At 54.1% G+C, this 19,152-nt stretch overlaps 1 protein-coding gene across 3 annotated transcripts; it reads right to left on the bottom strand.

The window, feature by feature from the left end:
- Nucleotides 1-402: 402 nt before the first annotated feature.
- On the bottom strand, nt 403-11,020 carry SELENBP1 (selenium binding protein 1; the record flags this gene model as incomplete). Of its 3 annotated transcripts, none has more annotated exons than XM_081113094.1 (13): nt 403-850; nt 1,084-1,202; nt 1,363-1,455; nt 1,714-1,835; nt 1,927-2,005; nt 2,464-2,642; nt 2,906-3,088; nt 4,342-4,462; nt 4,986-5,171; nt 5,444-5,556; nt 5,741-5,797; nt 7,968-8,155; nt 10,760-11,020. In XM_081113094.1, 11 exons carry the CDS (start codon nt 5,745-5,747, stop codon nt 688-690), a joined length of 1,365 nt encoding a protein of 454 aa, XP_080969220.1. In that variant the 3' UTR covers nt 403-687. The 3 variants fall into 3 exon arrangements, with proteins under 3 accessions (XP_080969220.1, XP_080969219.1, XP_080969218.1); XM_081113093.1 differs by having other exon boundaries at nt 8,119-8,155; nt 10,760-10,941; XM_081113092.1 differs by lacking the exons at nt 7,968-8,155; nt 10,760-11,020 and having other exon boundaries at nt 5,741-5,816.
- Between the last annotated feature and the right edge of the window lie 8,132 nt (nt 11,021-19,152).

Below are 19,152 nucleotides of genomic sequence, written 5' to 3'. Positions count from 1 at the left end.
ATGTTCCCAGCCCGCCTGCCCGGCAATGTGCCCATCTCCCATGTCTAACCTCCCACAACCGTGTGTTCGCCAGGCCGTCTCACCAGCGGCGGCAATAGATTGCACTGTCGTCATCAAGGGTCTCGGGTGTCCCCTGTGTGTGGGGACACATTACATTCTCTGGGGATGGTGGGTGAAATTTTAGCTTCTTAAAAAGAGCGCACAGATTTTTAAAAAAGGTTAGAAACAGTGATTGACATTCTCTTCCCCAGGGTGTCCTTGTCACAACCATCCCCCAAATCTTCAGGTTCTGTCTGGCTATACCAGTGAGATTTGGGGCACCATCCGCATCATGTTGGAATCACGGTTATGTGACCCCCGAGTCCTCTTCAGGACGTCCCTGTGCAAGACAGGAAAGAAATCGCAGGCCCCATGCCCTCCAAGGCAAGGTGACCTAAGGAATAGGTTTATTTTTCCACCAGTTTATTTTTTGGTGAAATAATTTCAAGAGCTCATGTAAAGACAGTACAGGGAGCAGCACAGAACAGTGGTTGGTACGTGGCGACACCGCTCAATACATTTCATCAGCCTCAGTTTGGCTTTGGTGGGGCAAGCTGCCAAGGGTGGTGGCCCAGAGAGCCGAGGGCAGCCAGGTCCCTGGGGAAGAGAGGGCTCAGAACAGGGCAGTGGGGCTCTGAGGGGTGAGCTTCAGAGCCAGATGTCAGAGCTGCAGTCACCCCCAGGGTAGCGGAGCTCATGGGCCAGCGCTGGGCCGAGGGGCTCCTTCCCGAAGTCCACCAGGAAGTTGGGGTTCAACTTCAGCCCCCCCTTTACTGTGTCTACATCAACCTGCAGCATCACGGAGCCTTCCCTGGTGGCAATGAGGGGGGGAGAAGAGAGAGGTCAGAGCGGGCCATCCCCTTCCCCCAAGGCGTTGTGAGTGCACAAGTGGGTTTCTGAGGAGGGAGCAGGGTCTGTGTGGTGGGGGCAGGTGGGTGCCCGAGGAATCTTCAGAAAGCCAAAGACCTCCTCGGGGGGCGGGGGCAGCGGGCGGGGGATGGGGGTGGTGACTGGGGAGGAAAGCCCAGGCTGTCTGCTTCTCACCTGATGAGATCAGGGTAAAACTGCTTGTCCCAGGCACTGTACAGCGACGTGGTGACATAGAGACGCTTCCCATCTAGGCTAAGCTGGATCATCTGAGGGCCTCCAGCCACCCGTTTTCCCTTGGGAAAACCAGGGGTCAGTCCCCAGGGCCCTGGGGGGGATCACAGGCACCACCCAAACCCCAAGAGCTTGCTGGGATGTTCCCCCCTCCCTTCTCCCATACCCCTCCGGCATGGACCTGAGTGTGCCCTGTGCCCGAGGGCAGGGAGAGCGCCTCACCTTGACCACCAGGGGCTCTGGCTGGGATTTCAGCTCCTGGTCCTCCAGCACTTGCACAGGGCCTCCCTTCACAATGCTGCCCCCCAGGAAGAGCTGGGTGGGACGGGGCGGAGAAAGTAGGATGACAGGACAGGAAGAGCCATTCGCCTCAGCCAGGATCCCTCCCCCCCTCCCTTTCCCAGGTAAGCCAGGGCGCCCACAGTCCTGGGCTGCACCATCCCTCAGCCCCCATTTTTGCCTTTCTTGCACCTCCCTTATCACCCCCAGCCCCTTCACACCCTTTTCCTTGTGTAGCTTCTCTTCTTATCCTCCCCTCTCGAGCGCCTCCCTCCCCCCGGCTAGGGCCCCCACCTGTCCCGTGAGTCGGGGCTTCTGTGGGTCCGAGATGTCATACTGACGCAGGTCCCCATGCAGCCAGTTGCTGAAGTAGAGGAAGCGGTCATCCAGGGACAGCAGGATGTCAGTGATCAGGCCTGGGGTGGCGGTAGGGTTCGGGGGCTTTAAGGACTCCTGATCCTGGGCCAGTATCAACCTTCTGATTCCCACCCACTCCTGGGCACCCACCTGGCATTTCAGGCAGGATCCACCCCTTCACTTTCTTGGGGGGCACCTGGATAACCTTCTCTGCCGACCAAGTGCCTCCCTGCATGGGGATGAGAAGGTAGAGAGGTGAGCCCGTCAGAGTTGGGGGTGGGGCAGATCTGGGTGTCCCCAGGGCCATGTCTGCAGGGAGACAGTGGGCACAGGGCCTCCGTGCCACTGGGGTCAAGTTCTAATGCAGGCTCCTGAAGACAGGAATCATGTCTGCTTCCCTGCTGTATGCCCAGCACCAGGCACAGTGCGGACATACAAGCTCACACCGTCTTTTGTTGAATAAATGAATGAATAACTGTGGCCAGTTAGGGTTAAGGTGGAAATAGGCTAGGACTGAGAGTAAAGAGGCAGGCAGGTGGCCCTGTGTTGGGCCCTGGAGAAGTCTGGGCGTGTGGAGCCAGGCAGAGAGGCCTGGCTACTCCTAGGGAGAGGGGAGTGTCATGACTACAGAAGCCTGGACAGAGGCGACAACAGGATGGCTGGGCAGGGCCAGAGGGCACAGGTCACCTCGTTCTTGAAGAAGCGCTGGATGTTGGAGCTGAGGGCACAGCCCACGAAGCCCTGGGCAGCAGCTGGGTTGTGCAGGAAGCGGACCTCCAGGGGGATGAGCCCATCCTGTAAAGTCAGGGTCTGCACGATCTCGTGGCGCTGCCAGTCCCACACATACAAGTGGCTTCCATACAGTCCTGCATGGGAACGTGGCCGGAGGATGGGCTCAGATTTGGGGCAGGAGGGCATGGGCAACTGCTGGGGCCCGACCCTGGGCAGAAAGTTGGATATGGGTTGGTGGGATCAGGACACTCAAGCCATCAGAGCGCTCAGCACATCCTCTCCCTTCACCCAAGGGGCTGGGGTCCACGGGAGGGAAGTGAGGGGTTGGAGAGTGGGGTTTGGGAGCAGAAAGAGGGCATGTGCCCACGCTCCTGCTGACCCCTGGGGGCATTCTCACCAGCCTCCACATCGGCGGGGTTGAAGCCTTCTCTTAAAACGTTGGGAGCTGCCCATTCGGTGCTGATCATGACATTGTGTCGAGGCTGGTACCAGAAGTCATAACCCAAAGGCGCAGCACCCCCAGGCTTCTCCCACGTCCCCTTCACCTCAAAGGTCTCTCCATCCAGCAGCACGAAACCCCCTGAGCAGGGAAGCAAGTAGGTGGCAGTAGGGGCAGTCCAGGCAGAGGACCCCTGCCCAGCCTCACCCCAGGCAGGTCCAATAGGCATCAACTCCACTACCTGGCGCCTTTTCCTCCCACTGGGGGTGTCAGCTCCTTAAAGTCAGGTGTCCAAGGGGTCTCACCAAGAGTGTCAGGTGGGAGGTGGGGACTTGGTTGGTGCCCCTCCCTCACATCCCACTTCATCCCTCTCCCAGACCACAGGGGATGCTTTCCTGCCATTGAGCCAAGAGACCTTCTGGGGCTCCGCACCCTGTGCTTCGCTCATCTCGCCTCCCACTGTCGGTGTGGGATTCCTGCTGGAGTCTAAGCTCCGGTCTGCTCCCTTGATTTATTTTTTTATAGAGCAGACAGATTATATTTATTTGTAAGTCAACGTGAACACCCAATGTTTTTTTCTTGCTGTGTATGTTATGACAGGTTGATACTTCTTCTTTTTTTTTTTTTTAATACACTCCGATGTCTACTCCTAATGTCATTAAATGTAGGAAGGTGGCCCTGACCAGTGTGGCTCAGTTTGTTGGGCATCGTCCCTTGCACCAAAAAGCTGCCGGTTTGATTCCTGGTCAGGGCACATGCCTGGGGTGCTTGCATGCAAGAGACAGTTAATTGATGTTTTCTCCTCTCTCTCCCTGGTCCTTAAAAAATCAATAAATGATTCTTTAAAAAAAAAAAAGTCTCCCGGAAAAAGTAGTTACGTAGACCTAGTGCCATAACATTAACTCAATGACCTTAACGGACATTTCACTCCAATCTGCCCCCCCCCCCCTCCGCCCCTACCTAAACATCATAGTTGCACCCATCTCCTGGGCTGTGTCTGCCACATAAGACATTTTATAAGTGTCAGCTCCGATCACCATAACAGACATAGCAAATGTAGAGATTCAGGATCCCAAGAACTGTGAGATTTGCTCATAATGCATGAAGGATGATGTAAATGACTGTGTTCTCTGGGGCCATATCTGTGCGCATACACTCCCCATGGCAGCCTGTTCTAGCTATGACTTTGAAGTGAATTCATTAGTCAAGGCTCATTTTCATAGAAACAATGGAAAGAGCTGAAGTTACTTGACTGTAGTTTAAATGTGGGGTGAGACCAAGCCCCCTGGTTCTCCCTGGAAGATTATCCATCCTTCCCCAGCTTGGGACCGACCCCCCCCTTCCCCCCGCCCCCATCCCCATCCCCCGAGATGTGCTGCAGTGCCAGCAGGTACCTTTGCCATTGCCCTTGGGGTCTCCCAGGGTGCTGATCATCACCTCCCCACTGGCCAGGCAGTGGCTGGTGTGAAGGTAGCCCAGGCCACACTTGGCATGGATGTCCTCGGGCTCAATGACCTGGGGAGGGGGAGGGAGGGGCAGGAGAATCTTACAGGCCTGGGAGTCCCCACGCCCCACTCCTTCACTGCCCCTCCCCCGTTTCTTCCTGCTGACCAGTGTCTTTTCCTTCAAAAGGACACAGTTTCCCTGTGGGAATGTGGCCGGGATTCAGTCTGGGCACCTAGCAACAAGAGAGCGTCAGAGACTGCCAGCTCCTGAGGCAGAAAGCCCTGGCTCCACCCCCTCAGCCCCGGGTCAATGGCAGCGTCCCCTGCCCACCGGCAGCGGCAGCGCAGCGCGTGCCCGGTGCCCGCGGAGGAGGGAACGCAACCGAGTGTTGGGGGAAGGATCGCAGGCTCTCGCCTAAGGGAGGCCCTGGGCTCCTGGCTGGCTGGGAAAATGCTCCCCCGACTCAGAGCCCAAACAAGAAGCCCCCACTGCCCTCCAGTCCCTGCCCCGCGGTGCTGATTTAGCCGCCCAGGGTGCTGGGTACATCAGGGTCCCCGAGCGAGCGCGCGAGCGGCAGGGGCAGAGGACATGCCTTGTGCAGCTTCGGGGCGCGGGGCTCGGTGCCCACATCCACCACGTACACGCGGGAGGAGATGAGGCAGGGCAGCACCAGCTTGCTGCGGGCCTTGCTGCTGTCCCCGTAGCAGCTGCTGCACGTGTTCCATCCCGAGTGGTGCAGCTCGTCCTTCAGGTTGGGCACGGGCAGCCGGTGGATGACCTCGGGTGGGCAAGGGGCAGAGGGAGGTGCTCAGCCAGGCCTCGCCCCTGCTCGCTTAGGGAACAGGTGTCCGCCGGACCCGCTTTGGCTTGCAGTGCAGAGCAGGCTGGAACCTCACTCTCCCCTCGCACCTCTGGGGTGCCTTGTGCGGTGAACAGCTGCCCCCCGCCCCATACTCAGGAGGACGAAGGAGCGTGGAGCTGCGGAAGGGCATCCTGGGGCCAGGCTGCAGCAAGCATCGTGGGGTACTTTGCTGCCCAAGCCCCACCTACCTGGCAATACTGGGGAGACTTGGGGTCAACGTCCACTGTGGCTAGATAATCCGGGGCCTCAATGCCCGTGTTTCGGTAAATACAGGGCAGGTAGACAATCTCCTCCCTGGGCCCTGGGGGTAGAAAGCAGGCCGTGGGGATGGTGGGTGGAGAGGAATGGCAGGGACAGCGCTGACTGTGCCTGAGGGGGGAGGCGGGGGTCTGAGGTCCCCCACCCCCAGCAGGTGAGGCGTCAGTAGAGGGCGCTGGCTTGCAGCGTTCCTTCCCAAGGTGGAGTCTCCAATATGGCCCCCTTACCTTTCATGGCCTCCAGAGGAGTAGCGTACCCGGGTCCACAGCTCCCGCACTTGGTGGCTGCGGAAAGGGTGAGCATGGGGGCTGGACCACACTCTGGAGGTGAAGCTTCCTCCCCACCAGCTGCAACCCACACCCTCCCATGGCCAAGGCAGACTTGCTGTCCCAGGTCCTGCCCCTCCAGTCCCTCCAATCGTCCTCTCAGCACCTCAAAGCCCTGATGGTGCTGGGTGTGACCACAGGGGCTGTAGACATGTGACCTGAAGGTGGACCGACATTCCACAGGACCCAGGGGAGGGCAGGAGAAGGACCAGTGCAGTGGAGGCTGGATGGCGCAGTGGTTACGCTGTGGACTGGGGCCCCATTTTCAGTTGCTCACGCAGTAAACACGGGAGCTGAGGCCCATGACTTAGCCTCGCCCGCATCTGCTTCTCACGGAAGTAACCGAGCGGGCTGGGCCAGAAAAAACTGGCTGTTCCCCAGGAGCAGCCCGGAGTGGTGCTGTTCACTTCCTTCCCCAAAAAGCCTGTTCCAGGGACGGGGCCACTCCCCTCTGGGTCCTGACCCCAGGCCTGGCCGGAGCCTGGATTATACAACTGGTCTCGTCAGGGTCTGGTGAGGCTTAGGAGGCTGCCGTTTAAGGCTCCCGGGCTCCTGGATGTCCTTAGACCAGGTTTGCCTCTGGGTGGGCCCCCCTTTCTTCATTTGCACAATAGAGGGTTTGGCCCGCTCTGAAAGCCCACCCACCAGGGCTGTAGGGAGCGGCTCTCCTGTCCCCCGAAGTCTGGCCAGAGAAGCCACACTGATCTATGGGGAGAAAGTCAACTGCTGGGAAGGAGGGCTGGGGGACCAGGCATTGGGCATCAGGGTTCGGGCCTGACCGGGAGGAGGAGTCACAGAGGCCGCTGCGGGCTGGAGGCAGTCCCTGCGCGCAGCTCTCAGGCCTGGGCACTCCTACCCTCTCCCGGGCCCTCTGTCCAGTGTCCTGACAGCTGGGGCCGCACGTGGGGAGCAGAAGGAGCCAGGGCGGAGCCGGCACTGTGCCTGGGCCCAGGCCTTCAGCCAGGGAGCAGGTCCCACCCCTCGCAGCTGCCCAGGGCTTAGGCGGCCGAGAGGCAGCGGCAGCGTTGGAGAGTCCAGATGTGAAAACCACTCTCTCCGCTTTCTCCCCTGCACTTGCTAGAAGCGGGTGATAATATCCGACCTTCTTCTCTAGGGGGCTATGAAGGTCCAATACACCTGTGCGCAGGAGGACTTTTGAAAAGGAGAGACCATCCTGATGTAGGCATGGGTAGGTACCAGGAAGGGGTGGGGGTCCCAGGCAGATTCCCACTTGGTGCCCTGAGTGGGCGGGGGGGGGGAGTGGGAGGTGGGGACAGGGTGAGAGAGGTCCAGTCCAAAGGAATTAGGGGAGGCGTTCTGTTACACAGCCAGGCGGCCAGAACGTGGCAGGGAAGACGCGGGGGGGGGGGGGGCGGGGGGGGAAGGAGGGTCTGGACACAGAGAGGGAAGGAGATCCAATCCTCCAGATGTGAAGACAGAGATACAAGCCCTGCCAAGCCGAGCAGAGTCTGAGAGTGAAGGTACGAAGGAGGTGATGCCGCCTGCATGGTCGCCCCTCAGCCAGGGAGCATCAGCCTTTTCCTGGAAACGCCCCCCCCCGCCCCCCAAGCATCTCAGGCCGAGATCTCCGAACATCTTTGGGCTTGAGGTGAACCCAGGGAAGTTCATTAAGTTTTCCCAGTGCCAGGCTGGTTGCTGGGCATCCTGCCAGCCCAGGAGAGAGCCAGATTTAAGGGGACAAGGACTTTGACACTTTCAGACCCAAACTCCTCCTCAGCCTGACATCCACTCCCATGGACGGGGGAAGGGGAGGACTTTGGCGCCTGAGACAATGGTGGTGAGGCAACAGGCCCCTGGGAGAGACTGTGGGCTCCCCCGCCTGCCCCCGCCCCGCCCAGGAGGGACTGGGGATCTGGGGTAGCTAGAGAGCAAGCCTGTGCATTGGAGGCCTGGCCTCCCTGCTCCCCAAGAAAGCAGCTGGCCCAGGGCTGAAATCAGGATTGTGCCTCTTGTGGTGACTGCCAGGGGCCCAGAGGTTCCACCCCCAAGTGTCCAGACCGGCTCTTCTCAGCTGCAGAAAGGTGCCCTGTCCCCAGGCCGTAGCTGGGGAGCCAGCGGTCACCTTTCCCAGCAGTCCCTCTGCCCCCCCTCCCCAGCACCTCCAAACCTCAGTTGGCTCAGCCGGTACATGCAGGTGTGGGGAGGAGGAGGGGACAGAGGGTCCGGACCCAGCCCTCTGTCCCGTAGCCAGCTGCCCCCAGCCCAGGTTTCTGCCGCTTCCTGCAGGCGGTCCGGGCTGTGGTGCGGAGGCTCCTTACCCATGCTGCTGGCTGGTACGTTTGGGTCCTGCTGGGTCTGCCAGGAGCGGGCAGAGGAGGGAAGCTGCGCTGTAGTCAGAGGCAGAGGTTCCTGGGAGGCTGTCCCGGGCCAGGCGAAAGGGAAGGAATTTATGTGACCAGTGGGTTTGGGCGGAGCTGAGGGAGGGCCGGGCTGCAGCCAGAGGGAAGGACTAAGGGCAGCTGGCCAGGAGCTCTCACATGGCTGGGCAGCTGGAGTTTGAGTTACAGGGAGTGTGTGTGTGTGTGTGTGTGTGTGTGTGCATGTGCCTGTGCACATGCAGCTCTGTGTTGTGCCTGCGTGTGTATCTCCTTCATGGGTGCCTGGGCATGTGTGAGTTTGTGTCTGAGCCTGTGCGTGCTCCTGTCACCTCCGTGGTGCCCCTGTGGGCGCTTCTGTGTATGTGGCTGCATGAGTGTGTGCCTGTGTCTGTGTCTGAACATGTGCCTGCGTGCACACATCTGTGCTTCTGTTCTGTATGAGTGCGCCTGTGTGGATGTATATGTGTTTCTGGACTTGGGCGTGTTCTGTGTGCTTATGGGACGTGTGCCTGCCAGGAGATTCAGCCTGTGTGGGCATGTGCACATGTGCCCTGCGGGTGGTGTGACAGCGTGAGCGCCCATGTCCTGCACATGTTCCTGGGCCTCCTTGGGCCTGGCCTTGGACTTGTCTGCCGGCGTTTAGGGGCACCCGGAGTGGTGGGCCTGCTTGCTTCTCCTTGCACAGCCAAGTCAGCTCTCCTCTGGGATGGTCCTCTTATCCCAGACACCTGTGCTCCACCAGGCCCAGCCTGCCCTCCCACGGCCCGCAACCCCCCGTCTTCCTGCCGCAGCTGCCTGCCAGGAACCAGGACTGACAGCGAGTCCAGGTTCCACTTTCTCCTGCCCATTTATTCCCTTTGAAATGAGGGAAACTCCTCAATGCCCATTATTACCTCCCTAACCTCAGGAGGCGGACGTGGAGTGCCTCCCCCTCATGTCCCAGCTGGTGCCTCAGCAGCTCCCCAGGGTCCAGGGCCCAGGGGCAGCCCCCAGGCGGCCTCCGTCCCTAGCTGATCTAGGACCAGTCACAAGTCTCAGGGTCTTCATCGATTCAGGAGGGAGCCCCCCAGCTACGGATTCAGTGATGACCAGGGCGCTGAGCCTGTGACTCCAGTGTCCCAGGGCCAGGCCACGGTGCCAGGCAAACGGCAGCCGCTTGCTGAAGAACAGAAGCCAGACCGAGGCCTGGTCTGTGACTCTCTCTGGGCTGCCTCCTCCGGAGTCGCTGGGTTGGAATGTCTGGACAAGGGAACTCCCCAAACTGGTCTCCATCCTGAAGCCAAGCTCCCTCTTTCCTCCCAGGTGGCTGCCCAACAGGGTGACCCCTGCCCCACTCTTCCAGGAGCCGTGTCCACAGTCATTTTCATCCCCCTGATGAACGTTCTGGCGCAGTGCTTCCTGGGCAGTGATAGGGACACATTTGGGCTTGAGGTCGCCAGTGGAAAGAGCCACAGGGTTTCTGAGCCGGAGTGGAGGGAAGGAGGCCAAACTGGTCCCCAGTGTGAAGGGTGTCTGTCCCTCTGGCTCCCATGGGTGAGGAAGGGTCATGAGTCCACAAAGGAAGATCCCCTGAGGCTGCCCAGGGCAGGGGTCCCCTCCCATCCCCAGCATCACTCACCGCCCGTGGCCCTTTCCTGGGCCTGCGTCCTCACCACTGCACCACCAGTCAGCCCGGGCGCAGCTGCCCTGCAGACGGTGGCCCCTCAGGGCTGCTGCTTCCCCTTTGCTAGTCCCCTGGCTGCCTCCACTCACCCTGCCTTCATCCTGCCCCTCGGGCTCCCCTTCTCCGAGGGCCCCATCTCCTACCTCCTCTCTACTCGCCTGCTTTTCGGCTTGAAGTAGCCCAGCACCCAAGGCACCTCATCGCCAGCCTCTCATCAAAAGCTCTGGAATGTTTAACTCCCCAAAGCAGCTCTTTTGCTCGTTCCAGAGCCCGTGGTTGACTGCAAGTTCTTTCATGCTCTGCTCTGACCTGGGGGGTCTCTGTGGCTCCTCCAGGGCACCCTCACCTCAGGGTCTCTACCCAGACTCACGGCCCCAGATGCAAAGGTGTACAGAATGCTCACTTTTCCAAGCCCGCTGTGCTGTGCTTTGTGTTGGAGGAGAGGGGTCGGGGGGACCAGAAGGAATGGTGAGGGTTTGGCATCTGTTTTTGGAAGCCTCAGGACAGAGAGGCTCTTGCTCTGAAATGGGGAGAGGAGTGGAGAACAGATGTTCCTGAGGGAGCAGGGGGGTCTTCATGAGGAGGAGGAGGAGGAGTGGAGGCGCCTGTGAGGGAGGAAGGACGGAAGGGCATGCATCCAAGGGCTGACCATGGTTGTCTGGAGAGGCACTGGGAGGAGGGTCGGAAATCCACGTTTACTTGCTTTACTTCTGTATTTTTTAAACTAATGAGCACATATTACCTTAGCAACTGTCCCAATTATTTATCTGTCTAGACTTAGTGGGACAAAAGCAGGTGACCAGGAGTCAGCAACAACGGCCCATCCCCCGGTACTTCAATGTCTAGCCAGCTGAGCCGAACCGGAACACATGAACACACAAGACAGAATTAGTATGCAGTCACACAGGGTTTATTTACCTATTCCTAGTGGGTCCTAGGCTCCGGCAAAGGCCATCCGGTGATGCACACCGCAAGACGGACGACGAAGACGGAGACAGACAGGCGGACGACGAAGACGGAGACAGACAGGCGGACGACGAAGACGGAGACAGACAGGCGGACGACGAAGACGGAGACAGACAGGCGGCCGCAGTTGGTTCAGGCTCGCACAGCGGAGCAGTCAGTCAGGGGCTGGTCTCACGGAGTGCCGTGGAGTCCTCCTCGCATCAGGCAGGAGACGGCCACTGGAGAAAATTGAGTGCTTATATAGCCGGTAGTAAACAACTCGTGTCTTATCAGTGTGGGCCAGATGGTGTGCCTTATGCTAGGAGCAGGGTGTTTACGCTTTAAGGGCTTAGGGTGTTCACATCAGGATAGGGGGGTGTTCACCACATTTTGGAAGTTACAGAGTATTGGGGTCTTCACACAGCAAACATTTCACACAATAATTATTTCCACACATTAGAGGGGTTTCCTTATGACCATAACATTATTATAACAGTAACCAAAACCCCAATTAAAGAGATAGAGATCGAGAGATCGAGAGAGAGATAGAGAGATGAAGGATGGAAGATCATATGTGGTGCAGAGAGAGAGAGAGAGAGAGAGAGAGAGAGAGAGAGAGATGAAGGATGGAAGATCATATGTGGTGCAGAGAGAGAGAGAGAGAGAGAGAGAGAGAGAGAGAGAGATGAAGGATGGAAGATCATATGTGGTGCAGAGAGAGAGAGAGAGAGGGAGAGAGAGAGAGATGAAGGATGGAAGATCATATGTGGTGCAGAGAGAGAGAGAGAGAGAGATAGATATGAAGGATGGAAGATCATATGTGGTGCAGAGAGAGAGAGAGAGAGAGAGGGAGAGAGAGAGAGAGATGAAGGATGGAAGATCATATGTGGTGCAGGTGATGGCCACGGGGGAGCCCACGGGGAGGACCGACCCTGGTCCCGTCCTCCCTGCAGCTGTCCCACCAACCGGCCCGCCGAGTCCTCTGGAGACACACGCGCATGCTCCATCATTCATTCGCTCTTGCGCTCCACAAACATTTCTCTTTTGGCAAAGAAAGTGGTGAACAAGACAAAGTTTCTGTGGTCATAGAGGTAACCTTCTAAGGGAGGCGGCCAATGACCAAGTCAACATATAAACAAGTAACATCGTTTCAGGTAAGTGCTATGAAGGAAGCAGGAAAATGCAGGGTGACTGAGAGCGGGACATTCGACAGGATTCTCTGGGACACACAGGTACAGAACTGTATGCAAGGAACTAAAAACACCCACCACACAAAGGCCGACAAAATGCCTGTAGCGGGCCAGGTGGCGGCCTGCGAGGCCTGGAGCAGGACTGGCTGGACAGGTTGAGGTTTTGGGGAGCTAAGCAGAGTTTCTGAGGCCGAACCTGCTCGTTTTAACAGCTGTCATTTAACATTTAACAGACCAACTATAGGACCTCAGAGGAAGGGAGTAGCGTTTACTGACCTGTTACGGGGTGTGACCAGGGTGGGCCTGAGCCCTGGACCCCAGCAGTTAGGGCAGGTACCACCCACAGCCAGCCTGGAGAGGTATTTACATAGCCTTTTCATCTCACATCAAGGAAGCAGAGTTTTACTCATTCACCCAGCTGTTCACACTCATCTCACAGCACCTCCCTGAGTTCTGTGCTGAGCCAGCTCAGCCAAGGGTTCCGCAAGCCTGAATGAGGGCGGTGAAGGATATAGAAAAGACAGACAAAGAGAATAAGCTGGGACTCTAGGTGGATCTCCTGTGCCTGGCTGAGGCCACAGAGAGAGACCCAGCCAGCAAGCTGAGCCTTTATTTTATAGCCAGAGGTAAACAAGGTAGTGGTCACCATAGTTACAATGTTCTTGTGAGTTTCCCTTGTTTTGGCAGGGCTTGCTTACATCTCCCTCAGCCCATTAGCTGCCCAGATAAGATCTAGGGAGCCTCATAGGGTCAAGCCTAATTATTCTAAGAGGACTGTGTCCTCTAAGCTGGGACTTGTTTGTGGCTTTGCCAACAGGTCAGTCCCAGGCTTAATCCTATAGCCGCGCCCTACAAGTTCAAGCTCAAGGCAACAAGGTAAATACAATAAAAGCCAATGCCCTCTGCCAGGGCTTCCCAGGAAAGGCATGATGTGAGAGGCACTTGGGGGCCTTCCTCTCCACCTCCATTCCACTCGGAAATATTCTCTCTTTGCCTCTGGCCGGGTAGCTCAGTTGGTTGGAGCATCGTCCCATACACCAAAGGGTGGCAGGTTCGATTCCAAGTCAATATTTGTTCAGTGTTCAAATTTCCCCTTGATATTTGTTCAGCATTCAAATTTCCCCTACTGTCACATGCATCTTTGTATTACAGTTTACTTATTTGAATCAAGATCTAAAGAGGGTCCAGACCTTTCTATTGTCTCTTCTGATAAATCTCTAAAATCTTGTTCATCTCACGTAGGTGAGAAAGGGTGGTACCTTAAAGACTGGTCTTCTGTTTAAGTGAAGAAGGGTCTCACCAGACAGAAATGAGGTTACATGTCTTGCTACACATCTAATCTACAGGGAAGAAGGTGATGTGGTTTTGCAAACTAATCTTGTGGCCGAGAAGAGGTACCAGCCAACCTAGGTTACAGGGACTCAGGCGAAAGCTTGCCCCCCCTACCCCCCACCCCAGCCTCCTCAGGGGCCACGCCTGGCTCCAGAAGAGCTGAGACCAGAGCCATAAAGCGGCTTTCATGCAATCATCTCCGCCTTTACAGAGGTCCACTTGGCTCTCGCAATCTCAGTTAAGAGCCCTGGAAAGAAAGAATTGCATCAGTCTTAGTTAATGGCCCCAATTAAGCCATGAAAACCCTGAGGGTAGCCTCAATCTGGACATGTTACAATACTGTAAAGAAAATATCCAAAGGAAGTTAAAAGCCATTTCTATTTGAGGCTGGCAGGTCCTTTGGTCCCTGGAGTCAGATCTCTGAGCCAGCTTCTCTACTGCAGCTCCAGACAAGCAGGAACATATCCCCCCAATGTCCTGGGGAGCCCAGGACCCTGGTTTTGTCAGCTCAGCACAAAGATACCGCCCGGGAAGGAGGTGGGGGATACGTCTCCAAGAGTCCCAGAAAGACCGGCATCCCCCCAGGCTTGACAGACCCGTCTTCAGTTCTACCTGGAATCGGAGGGAGGCCTGGGAAAAACCGTGGGGCCTGTCCTGGATTCTGGCTCCCGTGCACCATCTCTATCCTGCTGCTTCCGCCAGGACCTGCCCAGGGTCACAGCCATGAGTAGAAATGTGGAAAGGGCCACCCTGGGAAAGGAATACGGTGGTAGTTCCTCTTTCTGCTTGTCAAAAGTCTGCTCAGAAACCGGAGTTTAAAGAGGCTTAAACGGGAAAACGTTGATTGCTCCTAAAACACAAAGATCTCCAACCAATCAATTAGAAAAAGACAAACAACACACAGAGAAAAAGATTCCAAGGACATAAAAATGAAGGATCAACGGCTAACAAACATAAAAAGGATCCCAATCTCATTAGTAACGAGAGAAATGCTTGTGAAAATGTATGATCTTAAAAAATAAAAAAAATTTGTGATATATATAGGTTGGAGAGAGTGTGAGAAAGGGCATTCTTGTACTTTAATGGCAAGAGTATTAAATTGTGGAACATTTTTATAAGACAATTTAGCAACACCAAGCATCATTTAAAAAAAATATTTTATTGATTTTTTACAGAGAGGAAGGGAGAGAGAGATAGAGAGTTAGAAACATTGATCAGCTGCCTCCTGCACACCCCTTACTGGGGATGTGCCCGCAACCCAGGTACATGCCCCTGACCAGAATCAAACCTAGGACCCTTCAGTCCGCAGGCTGACGCTCTATCCACTGAGTCAAACCGGTTTCGGCCAAGCATCATTTTTAATAGGAATCCACTTCTAGTGACCTACTCTGTGGAAATAGACGAGTACTCAGATATATGGATAGAATGTTCATTGCAACTCGTTAACAATAGTGAAAAGTTGGAAAAAACCAATAGAGGAATAGTTACATATGTCACGAAACATCCATATCGTATAGCTTTCTATATACTGGCATGGAAAGGTAGCCAAGAAATATGCTGAGGGGGGAAAGCAGAAAACACTATGGTCCCATTTAATGAAAGCTATATATAAAATTAATCAGTTAAACCATAGAGTCTCGCCGAAACCGGTTTGGCTCAGTGGATAGAGCGTCGGCCTGCAGACTGAGGGGTCCCAGGTTCGATTCCGGTCAAGGGCATGTACCTGGGCTGCGGGCACATCCCCAGTGGGAGATGTGCAGGAGGTGGCTGATCGATGTTTCTCTCCCATCGATGTTTCTGACTCTCTATCTCTCTCCCTTCCTCTCTGTAAAAAATCAATAAAATATATTTAAAAAAAAAAAACAAAAAAAACCCCAAAAAACCCCCATAGAGTCTTAATTAATTAACTTGATTATTTTATATATTACTTTAGATGTAATATTTAATTGGTATGTACGTTAATTAATTTGATTACATTATGCATGGGGTTATATGATAATAGGAGAGAATTTGTGGAGATGAAGATTTTTTTATTATACCAAATGCAACTACAGTGTTGACCTCTGAGGACTGGGATTATAGAGAGCAATTTTTATTTTCCACATCATGTATCAACGGTGCATTTTTTAAAATTTTATCATAAACTTGAAATACATGCATCATTTAAAAACTGAATAGTGAATAAATACAGTAACACCGCTGCCTTTTCGATGAGTGACCGTATAACAGGTTAAAATCCAGTATTGGTGCTTAACCGGTTTGGCTCAGTGGATAGAGCGTCGGCCTGCGGACTCAAGGGTCCCAGGTTCGATTCCGGTCAAGGGCATGTACCTCAGTTGCGGGCACGTCCCTGGTGGGGAGTGTGCAGGAGGCAGCTGATCGATGTTTCTCTCTCATCGATGTTTCTGACTCTCTATCCCTCTTCCTTCCTCTCTGTAAAAAATCAATAAAATATATTTAAAAAAATAAAAAAATAAAATCCAGTATTGGTGAGAACACGAGGAGAAGGGCGCACTCATTCAGGATTGGTGAGTGTCAACTGGTACCGTGCCAACAAACGTGATTCGTCAGTACCTATCCCCAGTTAAACTGTGCATGCACTTTATCTAGGAATCCACTTCTAGGAGGCAGTCCACAGACACACCTGGACAGGTAGGCAAGAACCAGGTAATAATGAGAACCACAACAGCTATCACCTAGAAAATGCTTCATTTGCCCTTGGTACTGTCTACGGCTACGCACGTAAACACGAAGACGTGAACCGCACACCCTAAGCTAAAAGCTTCCTCTGTGCCAGGTGCTTCTCTACGCTCTTTACATGCTCTGCTTTACGCGATCCTTACAACCACCCTACCAAGTGGCACTCTTGGTGTGCCTGTCTTACAGAGAAGCAAGTTACAACATCCCAACGGGATGGAACGCGCTCTAAGTCATGCTGCTGGTGAGGAGAAGGGCCCGGGATCTGAATCCAGGAGGTTGGCTTCAGACTGTGTCTGTGACCCCTACACGGGAAAGCAGTAAGTCGTACAAACCTCACAACAGCTCCTTGAGATAGGTCTTTGTGTTGTATTGTTTGGGACTGGCTAGCACATGTAGCTCCCCCACCACCACCACTTTATTAAAAATATTTTTTTATTGATTTTAGAGAAGAAGGGAGAGGGAGAGAGAGAAAGAAACATCAATGATGAGAGAGAATCATTGATTGGCTGCCTCCTGCACATCCCCTACTGGGGATCGAGCCTGCAACCCAAGCATGTGCCCTTGACCGGAATCAAACCTGGGACCCTTCAGTCTGCAGGCCGACACTCTATCCACTGAGCCAAACCAGCTAGGGCATGTAGCCCCCTTTTTAAAATATATTTTTAAAAATATATATTTTTATATATGTATTTTTGTTGATTTCAGAGAGGAAGGGAGAGGGAAAGAGAGAGAGAGAAACATCAATGATGAGAGAGAATCATTGATCAGCTGCCTCCTGCATGCCCCCCACTGGGGATCGAGCCCACAACCTGGGCATGTGCCCCTGACTAGAATCGAACTGGGGATCCTTCAGTCCTCAGGCGGACGCTCTATCCACTGAGCCACACCAGCCAGGACAATGTAGCCCTTTTTATGTTTATTGGGAGACAGAACCCACCGCCCCTATAGGAACCAGAGGCCAGATGCTCACTTTCCCGGGTCCCCTTGCAGCCAGGAGCAAGCATATGACTTGCTTGGACCGCCAGGTGGGCCCAAGGAGGACTCTGACACAGAGAAGGAGGGACAGTGGGGAGTGGGCTTTGCTTGATGAGGGGGCAGGTGAGGATGGGGTTGGTCCCAAGCTGCAGAAGCTCCTGGCTCAAGCTCCGCTGGTACAGCCAGGGCTGCACTTGGAGTCTGAGGAGAGACAGTGTTCTGAGGGTGGGGTCTCTGGCTGCTCCCAGCAGCAGTTCAAGTACACCCACCCCTGGGCCTTTTCACTCAGGGAACCAGCGCTGCTTGACAAATTGGGGGGATCCAGGAGGCTGTGGCAAGCAAACCCAGGAGGTGGCCCAAAAGGGATGCTGAGGCCCAGGCCACTTGAGCAAGTAACAGTTCTTCCCTTGATGGTCTTTTGAGAACTTCTGGTCCCAATAGAAACCAAATATGGGACCGTGGGACACCTTGTGATTTTGAGACCCAAAGCACCTCGCTGGCCCAGGTCTCACAAGCCCCAGGGTTCCTCACCCTCAAGTAGGGTGGATCCTGAGAAGATCCCGGAGAAAGAAAGAAGCCACAGGGTGCCCTGGCGTGCTCTCTAGCTTTCCCTCTCTTGCCAAATAGCATCTCCTTCCTCAGTCTGTTCTAATGGCTCCAGGAGAAGTTACGCAGGAAAGACACTGAGAAGAAAAATCATTCCAGCTTATATTACAGGAAGATAGTTATGGCCAAACCTTCCAAGTCTAGAGTATAGTTTATCCTCTGAACCAGCAACCAGAGTCCATGCTGGGCCCAGGAACAGAGAGAGGTGGGATGGAACCTCTCACTCTTTCCCCTAATAACCCATTCACAGCATTTTTGCTTGCAGGCCTCAACTCTGGGCTCTGTTGGTTTTGAGGTTTGGCATCCAGTACAAAGAGGAGACATCAATAGTTCCTTGAACTGGAACCGGAGACAACTACCCAGTCATTTGGGGCAGAAATGGGGGACAAGATATTAGCTGGGTGATTGATCCTAATGATTTAGAAATAATAATGTTCCTGTCCTATGGCAGGGCCAGGGAGGGAGATACCCCAGGGATGCCTCGTACCTCCATGGCTAGAGTTACATTAACAAAAGACTAAAGCAGCAGAAGCCAGATAACTGAGCACTCAGATCCTCCAGGAGTGAAGGGGTAGGTCGCTCCATAACAGTGGTTCTCAACCTTCCGGCCCTTTAAAAATACAGTTCCTCATGGTGTGACCCAACCATAAAATTATTTTCATTGCTATTTCATAACTGTAATGTTGCTACTGTGATGAATCGTAATGTAAATATCTGATCTGCAGGATGGTCTTAGGCGACCCCTGTGAAAGGGTCGTTCGACCGCCAAAGGGGTCACGACCCACAGGTTGAGAACCGCTGCTCCATAAGGAAAGAGCCCTGGCTGCCTAACTGAGTGGTTTAGAGGCTGAGCTCTGGTGCCAGGCTACCTGGGCTCAAAGCTGGGCGCCAACACATGCACTCTGTGTGCCTCTCTCTCCTTTAGTTTCCACACCTGTAAAAGGTGGATAATAATAGCTCAGACCTCGAGTGGCTATTTGAGAATTATGTGAGTAATACTTGTAAAGCTCTTAGGACAGGGCCCAGCATGTAGCAAACACTCTATAAATGTTAGCTATTATTAAGACAAGGGAACAAGAGGAAAGTCATAAATACCAGCCAACCACAGTATCAGGATCAGTTGCCAGAATGAGAACAGCACACAAAAAACCTCGTACGGGAATGCTTATACCGCTTTCATTCATAACAGCCCAAAACTAGAAAGAAACAATTGCGACGTCTCTCGACGTGTGGATGATTAAACAAACTGGTTACCTCCACACCATGGTGATTACCCAGCAATAAAACAAACAAACAAACAAACAAACAAACAAACAAACAAACGATTGTGCAGCAAAGGAAACCGTCAGCAAAATGAAAAGGCAATCTACTGAATGGGAGAAAATATTTGCGAATCATATATCTGTTAAGGGGTTCATACCCAAAAATAAATAAGAAAATCATACAACTCAATAGCAAAAAAAAAAAAAAAAAAAAAAATCAGATTAAAAAATCGGCAGACGATCTGAATAGACATTTTCCCAGAGAAGACATACAGATGGCCAACAGGTCCATGTAAACGTG

The sequence above is a fragment of the Myotis nattereri genome, assembly GCF_964212035.1.
Source record: "Myotis nattereri genome assembly, chromosome: 18".
NCBI lineage: Eukaryota > Metazoa > Chordata > Mammalia > Chiroptera > Vespertilionidae > Myotis > Myotis nattereri.
This window is presented reverse-complemented; position numbering and strand designations above follow the sequence as displayed.